The sequence below is a fragment of the Eucalyptus grandis genome, chromosome 5 (genome assembly GCF_016545825.1).
Source record: "Eucalyptus grandis isolate ANBG69807.140 chromosome 5, ASM1654582v1, whole genome shotgun sequence".
In the NCBI taxonomy this organism is placed as follows: Eukaryota; Viridiplantae; Streptophyta; class Magnoliopsida; order Myrtales; family Myrtaceae; genus Eucalyptus; species Eucalyptus grandis.
In genome coordinates this window covers 15,590,189-15,610,516 of record NC_052616.1, presented here as the reverse complement: position 1 = coordinate 15,610,516, position 20,328 = coordinate 15,590,189, and the positions used below count along the sequence as shown (strand labels likewise).

General features: G+C 36.2%; 1 protein-coding gene across 1 annotated transcript; it reads left to right on the top strand.

Annotated features, from left to right (window-relative positions):
* The first annotated feature begins 4,343 nt into the window (after window positions 1-4,343).
* On the top strand, window positions 4,344-9,428 carry LOC104446289 (wall-associated receptor kinase 5-like). Its single transcript, XM_010060160.3, has 3 exons — window positions 4,344-5,265; window positions 5,347-5,520; window positions 7,866-9,428. Exons 1-3 carry the CDS (start codon window positions 4,347-4,349, stop codon window positions 9,065-9,067), a joined length of 2,295 nt encoding a protein of 764 aa, XP_010058462.3. The 5' UTR covers window positions 4,344-4,346; the 3' UTR covers window positions 9,068-9,428.
* The last annotated feature ends 10,900 nt before the right edge of the window (window positions 9,429-20,328 follow it).

The following is a 20,328-nucleotide window of genomic DNA, read 5'->3' as shown; positions in this document are numbered from 1 at the left end:
TTGAAAGTTGTGGTGCTTGCGGATGTATTGGGTCCATACCGCAATCACATAGCAGAAGCTGATTATTCAAAGATAAAGCCCGGATGCCAAAGTTCCTGTGGAAACCTCTCGATTCCACACCCTTTTGGATTGAGCTACAGCAGTTCTGACTGCCGTATTGAAAGCCCCAACGTTTACTGTCGATTGCAATGACTCTAGTGACCCTCCCGCACCTTATATGGTCAATAAAAATACTGACAGGCAAATACTCAACATCTCTGTCGAGGATCGTGAGATGTGAGTAGCCGTGTGGACAGGTCGAAATTGCTATACCTCTTCAGCACAAGACTTCATCTCATTATTGATGTGATTCGACCTGCACATGTAAGCATCATGTGTCAATTTGTCGTTGTTGATTCATTTCTTCCAGCCAGATTTCTATTGGAGATTTGACAAGGAGAATTGTATTATTAGTTGGCAAATGGTCCATTTAAAAAGTTCGTAGAAACTTATGATAGAGAGCATCGAAGCCCTAATTAATAAGTTATTGAGTTGGTTGGCACATCATCTATCAATGCGTCGTCCAATTAGGTCAGCAGCTGGGGTTTTCAATTAGTCTTTCCAAAGAAATCTATGGATCTGTAGAAAGAAAGTGCTAAGATAATTATACCTTATCGTAAGTTAACCGATGGAATTTGTCAACTAGTTGGACTTTTCACCGATCATTGCCACCCGACCATTGAGTTATGGTGCAATGTTAAGTTTTGGAATCTTTCAAATATAGAGTTTAACAAGAAGTCTCTTTCTTCGATTAGGAAAGGAGAAGACCAAGACTTTTTCTCTCAGGGATTGTTTGGAAAGTAAGAACAGCTCTCCCGTGACAATTGTGCGCCAGTCTTGCCCACAATGACTTGTTTTTCTCAATGAGTAGCGACGAAAGATTCAAGGAATATATGTAAAATAAATCGTCCATGTGGAAAATTTAAACGGGCACTACCCCGCACCACACAAAGACTTGGTCATGGAATCGTCTCATGCAAGTCTCTAGCACCAGCTCCACAGCTTGAACTAAGCCAATAACTACAGTTGTTTGACCAGAAAAAGGAAAAGGAAAAATAAAAATCTTGGCGACAATAATTCTCCACAAATATATATCAACCACAATCCATATTAGATAGAAATTCTAGCCCAGAAAAAGGAAAAAAAATATCCATGTGTGATGTATCTTGTTTTAATTTAAGAGTATGTAATGGAATCTTATCTGGAAATCTCAATTTTGTAACACAACAATTGAAAATGTTTATATTTTACCTCTTTGAAGCTAGTTGGTTAATTATTTTGAAGCTACACTTTATTCTTTTTCAGAATGCATAAATATAGTTTATAAAGAGAGAAACACAAATTTTCAAGTATAAACCCATCCACCTTGAAACGCATTTCATGCATACAATCACCAGCTCAAAACTCTTGTTGATTTTTCTTTTTTTCTCATTCTCCTGTTTTAAAATTGTGATCTCTCCCCCATTGCATGCGCTTGCTATTGCTTGACTTCTCAGTCTTGGCAGTGTAATGAAAGCAGCCTGCGTCATTGTTATTTTCTATCAATGATGCATTCAAAGTTCATTAGAAAAGATAATAAGTGAAGTTTTGTTCTATTTTAAGAAATCAAAAGCCAAGGGCACTAAATAAAAAGCTTGCCGATGCTTGTAGTGGTGAGAGTGGGAGCCTTAATTAATAAGTTAATGAGTTGGGACACACATCATTTATTAAAAGCGTCATCCGATACATAGGCAGTTTGGGACTTTTAAAGGGTCTGTAAAGAAATTTAAGGATATTTGGAGAGAAATTTGTTAATGTTATCATTAGTTCTTGTTGTTAAACTAATGAAATTCATTAAAAAACGAAGAGATTGTTGTTTAACGATCGAGAGTTATGTTGCAATATTATGTTTTGGAATTGTTGTATTTTAGAGTTTACCAAGAAGTCTCCTTCGTAAAAGACAAAGGGTCAGGTCTTCTCCTGTCCCTATCGACTTTTAAGTTTTGCCCCGATATTCCAACTATCAAAAATCGTTTGGAAAGGAGAAGACCAGACTTTTGTTTTTCCATGGAGGGAGAGACGTTGCCTTAAATTATAGGTAAAATGAGTTATGACTAAATTGATATTATTAAAAAGGTTTATAACTAAATCAGCACAAATGCAATAATTTAGGAGTTTTCAAACACTTTAACTATTAGCTCTATTATGCTTGTAATTCGATTAGATTATTTTCTTAAAAAATAACTTTTGGTAAATGTGATTGTGTTTCTTTGTTACTACGATGCTAACATGAGAGGACATTCCTCAAGATTATGAAGATGCAACAAAATATATACAACATAGGTACTAGATTATAGGAAAAATAAAATTCTTTGCGATGACAATTCTCTACAAATATATATATATATATATATATATATATATATATATATCAACTTCAATCCATATTAATTAGAAATTCTAAATTAGAAAAAGGAAAAAAAAATCCATGTGTGACGTATTTTATCTTAATTTAAAAATATATAATTAGATCTTATTTTGAAATCTTAATTTTACAACGCAACAATTGAAAATTTTTATATTTTACCTCTTTGAAGCTAACTGATTAATTATTTTGAAGCTACCCATTATTTTTTTAATGGAATGCATTTATATAGTCTAGAAACAGGAAAATACAATTTTTTTTTAAGTATAAACCCATCCACCTTGAAATACATTTCATGCATACAATCACCAACTCAAACACATTTCTTCTTTCTTGTTCTCCTGCTTTGGGGTTGTGATCTCATCCACTACGTTCGCTTACTCTTCTTTTGCTTGACTCTTCAAGTCTTGGCAACGTAAAGAAAACGATTCTCTCCATCAATGATGCGGTCAAAGTTGGTGGGCAATAACAAATCTTGATGAGATATATTATCATATGTGAGCAACTCACAAAGTTGGTGGGCAATAACAAATCTTGATGAGATATATTATCATATATGAGCAACTCACAAAGTTGGTGGGCAATAACAAATCTTGATGAGATATATTATCATATGTGAGCAACTGTTGAGGAGACCGACCAAGTTGACTTAGCATTTACCTGAAACTTTATGGATGACCCTCAATAAATTTCTGAAAATCAATTTCGCACTCTCCAGGTACTTTTAACTTTGCAACAATTAGATCTCAAACAATATCTATGGCTTTACTCTAAACTGAACGATGTAATTTGGTTTGGGAATTATGTTTTCTATTTTGCAGATTTAAGGAAAAAGTATCAAAAAAGTCATAAACCAATTACATTGATACCAATTCAATCATAAATCTTTCAATTGAACTAATTTAATCTTAAACATTTTCACATGGGTATCGATTTAGCCCATCCAACCAATTTTGATTGGCTGGCATTGACATAAACACCGGTTGGTGTTGGGCATCCGACCAACGTTGACGTGACAACTTTAAATATATATGTATATATTAAGAATTTTTTATTAATTTTTTTTTCTTTTTATTTTTCCTTTTATTTTCTTTTTTTTCTTTTTTTCCCTGGACTTCTTCTCCCGCAACGTTTAGGGCCTATGAAGCTTCGGTGAGGGTCACGACCTTTGCTCGGCCTTGTTGACATATGGGCGAGGCTCGAGAGTCGTGGACAAGGTGGTTTTGCCTAGATCTGGGCGAGCATAGCCTTGCTCACAGCCTTGGAGAGGCTAGGCGAGGCTTCGCAAGAGAAGAAGCGCAAGAAAGAAGAAGAGAAAAAGAAAAAGAATAAAATTAATAAAAAAATTATTTGAGAATTACCAAATCAGCACTGGTCAGTCAAAATTGGCATGAATGCAAAATTTAGGACTAAATTGGTCTAATTAAAAGATTTAGGACCAAATTGATACAAATGCAATAGATTTAGGATTAAATTAGTTTAATTGAAAGGTTTGTGATTAAATTGATATCAATATAATATATTTATGACATTTTTGGTACTTTTCCGGTACTTTTCCCGCAAATTTAGACACTGCGATTGTAGAAAAAATCGATGGGGAAAGGAGAAGATTAGACTTCTTTTTATTCCCAGCGGAGGGAGCGACATTTTCTTAGACTCTAGAATCTTAGATTAATCTTTCCTCACACAATTTTAATTGTCGTTGAATCGTCTCATGCAAGTGGGCAGGGCCACCTGATGTTAACTCCGCAACTTGAACTTAGACAATAACTACAATTACTTGACCAAACAAACAGCGAAAAGGAAAAAGAAAAAACGAAAAGAAAAAGAAAAAAAACCCATCTTTCTTCTTCTTATATACCCTCGAACCCATCAAATTAAGTCGTGGAAACAACAAAAAATCATGAAGAGAGTTGAAGGAAGAACCATGGTCATCCATGAGCTTCTCTTGAAAGTTGTGTTGCTTGGGACCATCATATTGGGTCCATCCCACAATCAAATTGCAGAAGCTGCTGATTCAATGACCAAGGCCGGATGCCGAAGTTCCTGCGGCAATCTATTGATTCCATACCCCTTTGGATTGAGCGACAGTGATCCCCAATGCCGCATCGATCGCTCATCATTTATTGTCTATTGTGATAACTCTACCAGCCCTCCCATACCTTACATGTGGAACAAAAGTTCAAATATCGAAATACTCGACATTTTTGTCAAGGATCACGAGCTGCGCATTAATGCTTCGATCGGTCAAGATTGCTATAACTCTTCTGGCCCTGATGAGAACTCGAGCTATTACCCGCGCTTGCACCAACCTGAATTCCCCATATCCAGCACCAAGAACAAGTTCACCGCAGTCGGTTGCGACACGATGGCTTTTTTCCAAGATCCCGGTGGGAATTTCTCTTTCGGTTGTGCGTCTTTGTGCAGCACCAATTCGACCGTCAGCAGCGGGCCGTGTTCTGGTATTGGTTGCTGCCAAGCAAGCATCCCTAGGGACACCTTCAACTACGAAATCTCCATCTGGAGCTTTTCCAATCATTCGAATGTCTTGGATTTCAATCCTTGTAGCTATGCATTCGTCGCAGAAACTGACGTCTACAACTTCTCAGTTAGTGATCTTTCGCGGCTTAAATTTAATGAGTCCGCTCTAGTTCTCGACTGGGCGATAGGGAATCAAACATGCGAGGAAGCCCAAAAGAACAGCACGAGCTACATGTGCACCGAGAACACCAATTGCACGAATGCCGAAAACGGATTTGGGTATAAGTGCAATTGTTTAGAAGGTTACCGAGGCAATCCTTACCTCACGAATGGTTGTCATGGTATGTAGATAACATTGACATTCTTTAACTTATCTTTTCTATTGATACAATCTAAGTAGATTATATACGTTTTATGTGTAGATATTGATGAATGCGCGGATCCCAAGATGAACAAGTGCGAGAGAAAGTGCCATAATATTGAGGGGAGTTATACATGTCTTTGCCCAAAGGGTTATCATGGTGATGGCAAGAAGGTCGGTGGAGGTGGACAAGGATGCATTGCTAATTCATCACATTTGATGAAGATTGTGGTTGGTAAGTTTTTTCTTTTTATTTGGACCTCCTGACTCAAAAAAATATACCATTATAATTTAATTTGTCTGTGGTGTAGGAGAAAATTAACCATTTCGCCTGATTTTTCTTCCACTGTTGCCCTTGCTTGAATAAAATCCAAAATGAAACTTTCTATGTCCTCACTGAAGTTCTGTTATCAGAAGATGAATGAGATCATCTAATGCCTTAAGTACATCAGGTGTTAGTAATTACATCACGACTGAGCTCTCTTAAAATTCAAGAGTAGATTAATTTCACTCTTGTCAATTTCTGAACTGTTCGAGCATCTTTTGACTTGGTGACCTTGGGCTTTGGGTAATTGTGAATACATCTTCCATCTATCGAGATCAAGTTGCGATTGTTTATATTGGTACCGTATGACTTGTAGTTGCGTGACCTTCACTGCCTCTTAAAGCGCGGAGTCGCAAGGTTTGTGGCATTGAATTAGTCAAAATATTGACCTGAAAATCCACGTCACAAAATTGCCATCTCTATGTAACATTGTGTATGTATATACATATGCGCGCGTGTATATATATAATAAGTATGTATGTATAGAAGACTTGGAGCATGTCAATGATTTGGTCAGGAGGCTTTCTATATCATATCGTGTATTAATCATGAGCAGTGATAAGTACTGCTACTACTTTTTTTTGTCACAATTTCAAGAAAAATCGGCCACCGAATGTTTTTTTTTTTTTTTTTTTTTTTTGGTAAAAGGCCACCGAATGTTTACGGTCTCTTCAACTTATTTTTATAAATAAATTAAGACAATTCCTTGAAATTAAAACTATTCTTTGTTCTTCCTGACTACATCTTTTGAATCTCAATCTTCATCTCATCTTTCCTCTATGAACAATCTTGCAAGATAATCAGTTTTTGATTTGTAATAATTTTTGCATATTGTTCACAACCTCATAAAATAAAAAATTTCACATTCTACAACGTTTTACCCTTGGTAAATGCTGAAATGTCTGTACCTCGTAATCATACACTTGATTATGATAAAATGAAGCAATGGTCATCAATAAAAAAAATTGACATTTCATAAAGTTTCGCACTCATGACGTGACGTTGTAAATCTTTCGTTGACAATTTTCATAGTATGTTGCACTCACCTATGATAAACTGTCGTCAATGCTGGTGCAAAATGTCAAAATCTAAAGCATAATGTATTATATGCCCTTTTTTGTATTTAATTACGATCAAACATTATAAGTCTTTACAGAATATCGTAAAATAAAGGAAAACATGTCTTTATGTTTTTCTTCTGTCATTTTACAAGCTACATTCATCAAAATTAAGTGGAAAATGTCCTAATAATTTCTTTTTGTTAGTTGGTGTACTGGTGACCACAAAAATCTTAAACGGATTAAGAGGTTCTGCATGAAAAAGCGAAAAGGGTCTGGTAAAAAAAAATCCAAAAAATAGGAATAGAAAGCCGTGCGAAAAGGAAGATGAAAAATAGGACTGTGCTCTCGAACTGGCTAAATCTTTCCTCAAGTTGGCTACACAAAACTTGAGGTGGAGAGAGAGGACAGTCGTCCTTGAGAGAATGACGGTCCTATCACATAAGCATTTTTAATCTCATTAGAGAGTCCCTATCCTTTTTGTTTTTCCTCCTAAAAGTCAAATCTGTTCCTTTCTCTCTTTAGTTTTGATTAGCATGTAAGAAGTGAGAATTGGTTCAATGGCTATTTCGTCTTTCTTTTATGTGTGACCCAACTTTCACAAGCCATATTCATCACGATATCATTTAGATAGCTTGTTGATTACTAGCGACATGACAACATCTATCGAAGGTGATGAAACAAGTAAAAGAGGAAGATATGAGAAAATTTCGCACTGAATACTAATCCATTTAAAAAAAATCAAGCTGGTATAGAAATGGGACTTGTATTGAGTTATTTAAATGATGCATAGTTTAACGAAAAAGTCTCTATAAACGTATGCTAAATGGCATGAATTTGTTTGAGTTTATACTAGTTTAACGAAAAAGTCTCTATAAATGTATGCTAAATGGCATGAATTTGTTTGAGTTTATACTTTTATGACTTCTTTCATGTCGGATTAAACCCGTTAAACTGGTGACATTTTTTGTAGATTGGGACAATTGTGCTTTTCTTCCTTTTTTCTAGATTAGCTTAACCAAATCCATCGTCCAATTTCAGACTCAAATTGTCCCAAAACTATGAAGTTTTTCGAGGAAACCTCAAGATATAATTCTATAAAATTTTTGAATGCATGGCCAATTTTACATGGTGCAATGATTAGCTGTGCAGTTAATCATGTGGTTAATCATTATGAAAAACCGGTGTTGTATACAGGTGGTGCTGTGGGCATAATAGTGCTGCTTTTCAGCATAGGGTTTCTATATTTTGGATACAAAGAAAGGAAGCTTATCAGGCTCAAAGAACAATACTTCAAGCAAAATGGCGGCTTGCTTTTGCAGCAACAATTACATGAACGTGACAGAACCACAAAAACTGTGAAAATCTTCAGCGCTGAAGAGTTAGAGAAGGCCACTGCCAATTATGACAAAAGTAGAATCGTCGGGCAAGGAGGATATGGTACTGTTTATAAAGGGTTGTTGCCAAATAATATGATAGTTGCGATTAAGAAGTCTAAACTTGTGGACCAAAGCCAAATCGAACAGTTCATCAATGAAGTTATTGTGCTTTCTCAAATTAATAATCGTAATGTGGTCAAGCTTTTGGGATGTTGTTTGGAAACTGATGTGCCTTTATTGGTGTATGAGTTCGTCGACAATGGAACTCTCTTTGACCATGTCCACAACCCAAATAAATCATCGAAGCTGTCTTGGGAGATGCGGTTGAGAATTGCTTCAGAAACTGCTGGAGTCCTATCATACTTGCACTCCACAGCTTCCACTCCCATTATCCATCGAGATGTCAAGTCATCAAACATCCTTTTGGATGCTAACTACACAGCAAGAGTCTCTGACTTTGGAGCTTCAAGATTAGTCCCACTTGATCAAACACAATTGTCCACCATGGTTCAGGGAACATTAGGATACTTAGACCCTGAGTACTTTCACACAAGCCAATTGACAGAAAAGAGTGATGTTTATAGCTTTGGGGTTGTTCTAGTTGAGCTATTGACAGGGAAGAAGGCGCTTTCTTTTGACCGACCGGAAGAAGAACGGAGCTTGGCAAAGTACTTTCTTTCATCATTGAAAAATGACAAATTGTTTCAGATTGTTGAGGAAGTTATTGCAAATGAAGAAAACAATGAACAGGTGAGGGAAGTTGCCAATCTTGCCAAGAGATGCTTGAAAATAAAAGGTGAGGAGAGGCCGACCATGAAGGAAGTAGCAATGGAATTGGAGGGGCTCAAAGCAATGGCTAAGCATCCATGGGTCAATGGTATTGATGTGAATCCGGAAGAGATGGTTAGTTTATTAGAAGAGAAGCCCGATGTGTACATGGATAGTATTGTGACCACAAGCACTGGGTACGCAGATAGCATGAAAAGTCATGTCATGCCGCTTGATAGTAGTGGCAGATGACAAACATAGGTTATGGTATATACCTGGGTATGTTGTGGTTGCACTAGGTCTCAGATTGACTACACTAGTCATTTGATCATTTCGCATTGAAACTAGTTCACCAAATGGTTTCTATCCATGGAAGAGAACTCTTGAAAAATATAGCCTTATAATAAAGTCAGTGTAGTGATTCAATCAGTGTTTTTGTGAATGTAGGATAATTTAGCTTGAGAAAGCTCTGGACCCAATTTAGTGAGAAAATGTAAGTATGGTTTCCTCCTCCTACCATTTCTTGGTGGGGCTATCGAGATTTGGGAGTTATCCTGTCTTTTGAGTGTACCGAAGTTAAAATGATATGAGACTCCAGATTTGTGTTCGCTCATTAAATGATTGTTAAGCTTGTATTTTATCTTTAATGAGTGTCTTTCTCAATGCAGCATAATGTGAGCTTTAGAAAGCTTTTGGATTCAAATCAGTGACATAATGTGAAAATGGTTTACTCCTACTGTTTGTTGGTGGAGCGTATCTAATTCGGGAGCTATATTGCCTTTTGAGTGTACCGAAGTTAAAATGATATGGAAGTCCAGATTTCTGTTTGCTCGAGGATGTAGTATGTCCAACTTGGATGGATATTTTTAACTGTGCAATTCCATGATCTTGCCTTACTAGTAATACAATGAAACTTTCATGTGTCGATTAGACGCGTTATATATGTTCAACTCCACACACCACCCACCGAAATGAATTTCGCATTTGACTTTTGCTCGTATGTTACTCATTAATACATTCAATGGGGTACAGTCATGTTTGCCTTATTGAGTTACAATTATGAACATCATCGATATCTATTTGTGGTCAAGTTTTTATGTAGTTAATGTCCATATTAATTTTTAACCAAAGATATTTCCTTCGGGAGAATTACCAAAAAGTCCTAAATCTATTGCAATTGTGCCAATTCATTCCTAATTTTTTTTTGGACCAATTTAGTCCTAAACCTTTTACTTTTGTTCCAGTTCAGTCCATCTGGCCAAAATTAGCCGGTCGGCGCTGACGTGGCAGCTGGCCGGTGCCGGCGAGTTTTTTTTTTAATAATATTTTATTATTTTTATTAATTTATTATTTTTTTCTTTTTTTCCCTCCTCCCTCCTCCTTCCTTGGGCTCCGCGACCGATCAGGCTAGCGGTCGCGGACTAAGGCGATCCGGTGGGGTGAGGAGCTCGCGCCACACACGGCAAGGGCTTGCCTCACCCCGCCGTCGCTGGGCGCAAGCTTGCCTCATGGTCGCCGCGCGAGGCGAGCCCTCGCCAGATCCGGTGGGGGCTCGCCGTCGCATCCAGGCGAGGCCTCCTCGCCGGATCCGGCGAGGGCTGGCCTCGCCGGCGACCGTGAGGCAAGCTCACGCCCGGCCGACGGCGAAGCCCCCTCGCCGGATCGGCAAGGGCTCGACTCGCGGTCACTAGGCGAGGCGAGCCCTCGCCAGTCGGCGAGGGGGCTCGCCGCCGCGCCCCTCGCCGTCGCGTCGGCGAGGCCTCCTCGCCAAATCCGGCGGGGCTTGCCCCGCCGGATCCCCGATCCGGCGACCGGCCGGCGGGCGGTCGCCGGAGCCCAAGGAAAGGGGAAGAAAGAGGAGGCAAAAAAAAAAAAAAAAAGGAAAGGAAAAAGGAAAAAATTAATAAAAAATGTTGAAAAAAATATTATTAAAAAAAAATCACGCCGGCGCTGGCCGGCCGATCAATTTTGGCCGGATGGACTAAACGGAAAAAAATATAAAAGGTTTAGGACTAAATTGACCAAAAAAAAAGTTTATGACTGAATTGACACAATTGCAATAGGTTTATGACTTTTTTGGTAATTCTCCCTATTTCCTTCTATTAGTGATGGAGGAAAATAAAGTCCAATAAAAGTTTGTATTTCATAGGTGATGGACTCACTTACCTAAGGCGGATCTTTTCACCAAAAAAAAGGGGTAAAAAGCTAATCAATTTATGATATGCATCAACTAGCATCGAATACGGGCCATTTGCCATATAAAAAACCGAGAATTAGCGTTGAGATCCTCCATATTCTTTGTAACTATGGTAGCGTAGCATATATGCGGATATCATAGTTAATATCAAATTAGAGCAAGTAAAACTGACTGGGTTGATCAACTGGTTGGTCATCTGTTACTCTATTCAGCTTATCCTAAGCTTAACCGATTAAGGTAAGATATTGGTCAGTTATTTTGCAATTGATTAATCGGAAATCCTAGAGATCATTCTATTTGTAATTGATTCTTCTTTTATGTATATTTTCTTTGCTAAAGCCCAAATTGTGTTGGGGTTTCGGGAATCATATATATGTAAAATTAACAAAAAGAACGCAGCGGAAACAAAGATGATATATTTTATACATGATTCTCCGAAGGTGTTATTCATGCATTTTAATCAAAATTTTGAATATATATATAATTACCTCTCAAAATGTGCTTTATATGAATTGGTTTGGATGTTCTACGGTTCGAGCCCCACAAAAGTAAACCTCTAGTTCAGACACACCAACAATGGACGTCGAACGGAAGAAAGAACCTTCGGATAATCACCATTATGATTGTGCTAGCAATCTCGTGGAGATAATTCGTCGCATCCTTGATGTTTTAATCATGGCTCGAATTAGAGAGAATTTCTTTTCTTTTTCACGTCTCTTAGACACAAAAACAATCGCCGCTTCACCACCGCCTTGGTGGTCGCGATGGTTTGGTCTCTCTCCCCCTCACAATGGGGAGGAGTTTGAATTCCCTCACAGTTGCTTGGGGTCTTAAGTGATACGCCGGGGGTGGTGGGTCCTCCCGCTTACGTGTCCCCCAGGGTTTACTCATCGGCTGCCGGCTGTACGGGATTCTTGAGTCACCAAAACAAAAAAAAAAAAAAAAAAAAAAAAAAAAACAATCGCCGCTTCTCTCTTTGTTGCGGCATTTAATAAAAACACACTTTCATGGAAACGGTTGTTAAACCGTTGCTGATTTGTGCACAATCATGTGTGATTTTAAATTTTTTTTTATTTAGTTGCTATTATAAAAGAAAAAAAAAAGGAAACGCACATGATGTGCGACCGCGTGCATGATTAATTAATTAATAATTAATTAATCAATTCCTAAAATAAAAATAAAATGAACATAATCTTTGTGTGTGCAATGAGGATACATTCACATGTATCCACTTTGGGCATGCGTGTGCATCATATGCAAGTAGGCTCGTGATTACAATGCAAATTAAATTAAATCTCATTTAATTTAATTTCAAATCGACTCAATTCTATTGCAATAATTGCAAACACATTTGCAATAATATTTCTCTCTTGTTCCACGTTATCCTAATTGTTTATGATATGTGACATCCCTAGGTTCATCACTAAGCTGGTAATAAGACTTGTACTAACACATTAGTACTCCCAAAAGAATTAATTGTCCCAATTAATCTTTGGGTCCTACAAGCCATGATTGACATCTAACAATATGTCATGGCTATCCAGATAGTGTGAATGCTTTAAGAACATAATTAACCTATCAGTTTTGGTTATAGTGTAATTCAATCCCTTTGTCTTACTATGTCTCGATCAAATAAAGACCATAGAATATTTGTCAAGTCACCAATTCGATTATATGAACAAATCTAATTGACATGTATTTTATTTGAGACATAAACAATTTATTCTCGGTTACAATCTCAGCTGAGGATTTCAATGCATTGTCATAATTAGATCGTATAGGACATCATTACTATATCTTGCATGTAACAATGAGATAGATTCCATATTGTGCACACGTGCAACTTCGTATATGAACAAAATATGACTATCAGGTATAAAGATGGATCAATAACTCGGCATTATGTGCACCTGTGAACCATAGTTGTTCGACACACAAGTTAATATTGTGCCTCAGGTCTAAGGATTACTTACATAAAACCAAAACATGAATAATTAGACATTGACAACGCTAAAAGCTTCCATGTTGCTAATCATTCTATATGTGTCACGTTAAGGAACTTGTCTAATACAAACACCTATGTTCCTTTACCAACAAAAAAAAAAAAAAACACATATGTTAAACTCAGGCATCATAATACCCAATGACATACGACTCACCATTCCCTTAAGTATTTAATACTTAATGGTGAAGTTAAGAACACACAAATCTCAACAGGATTATAAATATCCACTCAATAATCCATCGACCGGGAACGATTTAAAAATTCAGTCTAATTATGAACCCGTCACATATATTCTTAACGTCTTAAGAATAAGTCTAGTTGCAACTGATCTTATGGAATCATTCATAAATATAAAATAATTGGACAAATGAATGAACACGCCATTGCTATTAATTAAATAATAATAATGATAGTACAACTAAAATCCCTGACATGTAACTATTACATAGTAGCTTTAGGACATACATCCAACAATCTCTCACTTGCACTAAAGCCAACTTGTCTGGTACCTCAAATCTATTTTGTCAATATGCCTTTCAAAAGAAGACTAAGGTAAGGCTTTAGTGAAGGGATCTGCCACGTTTTCTGCTGAGGCAATTTTCTACAAGGCAATATCACTTCTCCCAACAATTTCTCTGATGAGATGGAAATGTCTCTCAATGTGCTTGGATTTTTTGTGAGACCTTGGTTCCTTAGCTTGAGCTATCGCCCCATTGTTGTCACACAAAAAATGTAATCGATTGCTCAATTGAAGGAACGACTCCAAGTTCAAAAATAAATTTATTCATCCAAGCGGCTTCCTTTATTGCTTCAGAAGTGGCTACATATTCTGCCTCAATGGTGGAATCAGCAATTATGTTTTGTTTGGAACTTTTCCAACTAAATGCGGACAAATCTAGATGTACACTTATAATCATTAGGATCCGATTGAAAATTGGAATTAGTATAAGCTACAACTTTAAATTCTCATTCTCCATATATCAAGAATATATCCTTAGTCCTTCGCAAGTACTTAAGAATATTCTTGATTGTTATCCAATACTCTTCTCCAAAATTAGACTGATATCTGCTAGTAATACTTACAGCATGTGCTATATCAGGTCTAGTACATAGCATAGCATACATTATGCTTCCAATAGCATAAGCATATGGTATCTTTGCCATCCGCTCTCTTTCTTTAGGAGTGTTGGGACACATCTCCTTAGAAAGACGGATTCCTTGCCTAAAAGGTAATAATCTTCTCTTGGAATTTTGCATGTTAAAACGTGTTAACACTTTGTCTTTGTACGTAGACTGTGAGAGGCCAATTAATCGTCTTGATCTATCTCTATAGATCTTGATACCTAAAATGTAGGTTGCTCTCCTAAATCTTTCATGGAGAATTTCTGTAACAAGAATAGTTTTATTGATGATATCATCAATACATCATTTCCAATCAAAAGTATATCATCGACATACAAAACTAGAACTGTAATTGCACTCCCACTAATCTTCTTGGATACACAAGGTTCATCCGGATTTTTTATGAAGTCAAATGATTTGACTATCTCATCAAAATGGATATTCCAACTTCTAGAGGCTTGTTTAAGTCCATAAATGGATCTCTTAAACTTACACACCTTTCATTTTGCACTATTGGATTCAAAACCCCATGGCTGTTCCATATAGATGTCCTTATCGAGAAAACCATTTAGAAAAGCCGTTTTGACATCCATCTGGAATATCTCATAATCAAAGTGTGCATTTATAGCCAACATAATCCAAATGGATCTTAGCATGGCCACAGGTGAGAAAGTTTCGTCATAATCAATTCATTCTTTCTGACGATATCCTTTCACTACTAACCGTGCTTTGTAAGTTCCAATTTGACCTTTAGCATTCATCTTCCTCTTGAAGATCCATTTATAGCCAATTGGTATAATACCATCAAGTAGGTCAATTAAGGTCCAAACTTCATTGGAATACATTGAATTCATTTCGAATTTCATGGCTTCTAGCTATTTACCATAATCGATGTTCGACATCACCTCCTCAAAGGTTTTAGGATCACCAAGTTGATCACTATCATTCACAATGAATAATGGTTTAATTTGATCAACTGAGTGTCTATAACGAGCAAGTGGGCGAGATGTTCTCACACTTCTCCTGAGAGGTTATGTATCAGAAGCTCCCATTGAATCAGATATTGATATCTGAACTCAGTTGTTTGGTACTTCATTATTTTGTTCTGGTAAGACTATTTTTCGTCTAGCACCACCTTCTAGGACGAACTGATTCTCCAAAAAAGAAGCGTGCTTGCTCACCAAAATTCTTTGGTCTAAATGAAAATATAAATAATATCCAAAAATTTCCTTTGGATATCCAATGAGGCGACCTTGTTCAGATTTTGCCTCCAATTTTTCCATTTTCAGCATTTTTACGAAAGTTAGACAACCCAAACTATTAACTAGGTTTCCTACTATGCCATATCTCATAGGGCATAGTTGGAACATATTTGGATGGTACTATGTTTAGTATATATATAACTATCTCAAGGGCAATATCCCCAAAGGTATATTGGCAAATCGTGTGTAACTCATCATAGATTACACAACATCTAATCAAGTATCATTTCTTTGTTCAGATACACCATTATATTCTAGAGTTCTAGGAGGTGTCCATTGTGATAAAATGACATTTTCTTTAAGATAGTCCAGGAACTCAGTACTAAAGTATTCACCTCATCGATCCGATCGAAGAGTCTTAATACATTTTCCTATTTATTTCTCAACTTCGGCCTTGAATTCCTTGAACTTTTCAAATGATTCAAATTTATACTTCATGAGGTATAAATAACCATACCATGACTAATCATCGGTGAATGTAATGAAGTAATTATAATCACCTCTAGCAATTTCATTAATCGGTTCACATACATTTGTATGTATTGATTCTAATATCAGCAGCTCGCGTACTATGTCCCACAAATGGTGCTTTGGTCATTTTTCCTAGAAGACATGCCTCACCAGTCAAGTATGACTCAAAATTTGAAGAATCAATGTACCCATCATTACTCAACTTGTTAATTCTGTCTTCTCCAATATGACCTAATCGGAGATGCCAAACATACTTTTTATTTGGACTATCTCTAGGGCATTTATTAGTTATGGCATTTATATCAACTCTATTTTGCTTATTGACATCGATAATTGCATTGCCAAATATTGTAATAGTATAAAGATTATTGGTTAATAAGCTAGAACCAATACATATTCTATTATGATAAATAGAACATACATCATCAGCAAAAGAAAATTCATAACTCTCTTTACCCAAACGAGGTATAGAGATGATATTCCTAACAGCATTCTTATAATGCAAACGGTTCTTTAAAACCAATACATGTCCAAACAGAAAACATAAACAAAAAGTCCCTATCGCTAACGCAACAACTTTTGCTCCATTGGCAAATGTCAGGACAATCTCATTTCGCTCTAACATCTTGCTTGTTTCCGGATTCTGCAAAGACATACAAATATACGAAGTTGCAGCAGAATCTAGAACCCATGAGCTAGATTCAGCACTAACCATAAAATTAGTTTCAATAAGCATAGACACTATACCTTCATAAGGTTAGTCCTTGGGCTTGACCTTCAAGCTCGTGAGGTACTTCTTACAATTCCTCTTCCATTGCCCCTTGACATTACAGTAATGACATTTCCCTTTATCAATCTTGGGTTTTGGTTGCACAACAGGTTTGACAGGCATCTTCCATTTCTTTTTCTGTAAAACAGTCTTACCTGTTGAAGAAGAAACCTTAGCCATAGCCACTACATTTGGTCTCGTGTCGTGCATTTCGTTCTCATAAACTACCGGCATGCTATGTAACTCAGCAAGAGTTTTCTCCATCTTATGTATGTGGAAGTTTTGGACAAAACCAAAAAAGGAATCAGGTAAAGATTGGAGGATCAAATTCACAGCTAACTCGTTGTCCATAACGAGATTTAGCCTAGCTAATTCTTCAATGTGCCAAATCATTTTCAAAGCATAATCATTAACTGATGATTTTTTAGCCATCCTCATATAGTACAATGCCTTAGATATTTCATATCTAGAGGTTCGACCATTTTCATCAAAATATTCCTTTAAGTGCAAAATGATCGATTTTAGCATCTTTCATAGATTCATACTTATTTTGTAATTCATTATTCATTGAAACAAGCATATATGACCTAACTTTTAAGTCATCGTCACGCCATTTATCATAAGTGACACACTCCTCTTGAGTCTCACTCTTAGAAAATAAGATTGGCATCTTTTCATCAAAGCACATACCTAATTTTTTTTCTAAATTGAGAATAGTTCTCAAATCCCTCACCCAGTCAGTGAAATTGGGTCTAGTCAAACAATTCTTAATAATTCTCAAATCCCTCACCCAGTCAGTGAAATTGGGTCTAGTCAAACAATTCTTGTCAAGTATAGAAGCAAGTGGATTTGTGGTCACCATTTTCAAAGTAATAATATATATGTTGCAGAAAATAAATTGTTGGCCATTGTATTTTTCAAAATAACTATTTCATTTTGGCCTTTAAATGAAATAAATCCTCCCACTAAATTTATATTCGAATCCCATACTCCTTAAAATGGGAAGCGGTAATCTTTGTTGGGTAAAGATTACTAGTGGGGATTGGAGTCCCACTAGCCCAAAGCTTACCTCACCTAAAAGTTATTGGTATTCTATGAACTTAGTGAGTGAACCAACTTATTCAATGCATCATATGCGAGTCACAATCATAACTTCGGCCTATAAACCATGAAAACCTCACCTAATAGTTATTGGCATTATGATCATAATTAAGTTTAGCCCATCGCCTCATATAAGTATTGAAAGTACAAATGATTCCCTCACCTGTCAGTTATTAGAAATCATTTGGCTTCAACCCCACAGCATCACATGCATAATAGAGTGGTCCAATATATTGGATCAAACCATGACGATGAAAAGTCACGAGTCCGAAACCCATTTCGACTTAATATTATTAATAAGGAGAGCTGGGTCGTTATTAACGGTCTCACTTTGCGCATTAATCAATTTAACATGCGTGATTACATAAACACAATAAATAAATATATATCACATTAACATATATCCTATGTGGTGATCATGGAATTATGGTTCAATGGGTCTTGAGCCAAAGAGACCCATTTAGCCATTTTAATGTTTTCATAATATGGACTTGCTCTTCACATTTTCTTCAATCTTTGAACTCTTCAAAGACCGGGCCCATAGAGCTCACCGGCTTAATGGCTCCTCTAATGGCTCCTCCTCTCTTATAGCATTTACATCAACAATTGAAATACTAAATTATACTATTACATTTCACAAAAATAAATATAAAAGGAAGGACGCAGCCTCCATTTAATAATTACAACCCCAAAAATGAATACATGTAATCATCATACATTCATCCATACAACAATCATAATGATTAGGGATTTTTCCATGATCACCACCCTTCCTTGCGAGCCATAAATTTAAAGTTTAAAGCTCCAGAAGGCATACAAAAAAATTCTGCATTCAATCAAATTTAAAGTCGAACAACGCAAATTACGTCAAGAAATCAAATCGATAAAACAAAGTTAATGAGCGTGATTCCGAACGGAAGTTGCGTTGTCAACTTTAAATTCACAATCGCGAATCATTTGCATAATATAAACAAAAAGTATAACAAGTTACGAATTTTTTATTCAAAATTGATTTAGTTCTAATTTTTTTGCCTAGTTGATTAAATTTATCACATAAATTAATCAACTTCTATAGGCCACATAAGCGCAAGAGATTCTCTTAACAAAAAATAAATTGGCCATTAGAATGCAAAAATATATTTAAACTATAAATCAATAAAACGCATGAAAAATGCCTAAGGTTGGCTCGATACCACTTTGTTGAGGTTTCATGAATCATGTATAGGTAAAATTAACAAAAAGAACGCAGTGAAAACAAAATGATATATTTTATACATGATTCTCCGAAAGCATTGTTCATGCATTTTAATCAAAAATCTAAATATATAAAAAAAAATGGAGTTAAATGAATTACCTTTCGAAGCATGCTTTATACGAATTGGTTTAGATGTTCTACAGTTCGAGCCCACAAAGGTTGGACCTCTAGTTTAGACACACCAACAATGGACGTCGAATGGAAGAGAGTACCTTCGGATAATCACCACTATGATCGTACTAGTAATCTCGTGGAGACAATTCACCATATCCTTGATGTTTTAGTCATGGCCCAAACTAGAGAGAATTTCTTTTCTTTTCGCATCTCTTAGACACAAAAACAATCGCCGCTTCTCTCTTTGTTGCGGCATTTAATAAAAAAACACTTTCACATAATCAGCAATGGTTGCTGATTCGTGCACAATCATGCACGCCTTTAATTTTTTAATTTTTTATTTAGTTGTTATTATGAAAAAGGAAACGCACATGATGTGCGACCGTGTGCATGATTAATTAATTAATTAATTAATTAATCAATTCCTAAAACAAAAATAAAATGAACATAATCTTTGTGTGTGCAATGAGGATACATTCACATGTATCCACTTTGGGGATACGTGTGCATCATATGCAAGTAGGCTCGTGATTACAATGCAAATTAAATTAAATATTATTTAATTTAATTTCAAATCGACTCAATTCGATTGCAATAATTGTAAACACATTTGCAACAATATTTTTCTCTTGTTCCACGTTATCCTAATTGTTTATGATGTGTGACATCCCTAGGTTCATCACTAAACTAGTAATAAGACTTGTACTAACACATTAGTACTCCCAAAAGAATTAATTGTCCCGATTAATCTTTGGGTTCTACAAGCCATGATTGACATATAACAATATGTCATAGCTACCTAGATAGTGTGAATGCTTTAAAAACATAATAAACCTATCAGTTTTGGCTACAATGTAATACAATCACTTTGTCTTACTATGTCTCGATCAAATAAAAACCATGGAATATTTGTCAAGTCACCAATTCGATTATATGCACAAATCTAATTAATATGTATTTTATTTGAGACATAACAATTTATTCTTGATTGCCGAGGATTTCAATGCAGTGTCATAATTAGATCACATAGGACATCATTATTATACCTTGCATGTAACAATGAGACAAATTCCATGTTGCGCACATTTGTAACTTCGTATATGAACAAATTATGACTATCAAGTATAAAGATGGATCAACGACCCGGTGTCACGACCTATCCTCAGGGGAGGGAACATGTTTAGGGGTATTGCCTAAAGGACCGGCCTATGGCCCAT

Bases quoted from the DNA above. Each gene is read 5' to 3' on its own strand.
- LOC104446289 (XM_010060160.3), top strand. From the start codon at position 4,347: ATGAAGAGAGTTGAAGGAAGAACCATGGTCATCCATGAGCTTCTCTTG. The intron at 5,266-5,346 runs GTATGTAGATAA...TTTTATGTGTAG, and splicing joins CCTCACGAATGGTTGTCATG to ATATTGATGAATGCGCGGAT. The intron at 5,521-7,865 runs GTAAGTTTTTTC...TGTTGTATACAG, and splicing joins TTTGATGAAGATTGTGGTTG to GTGGTGCTGTGGGCATAATA.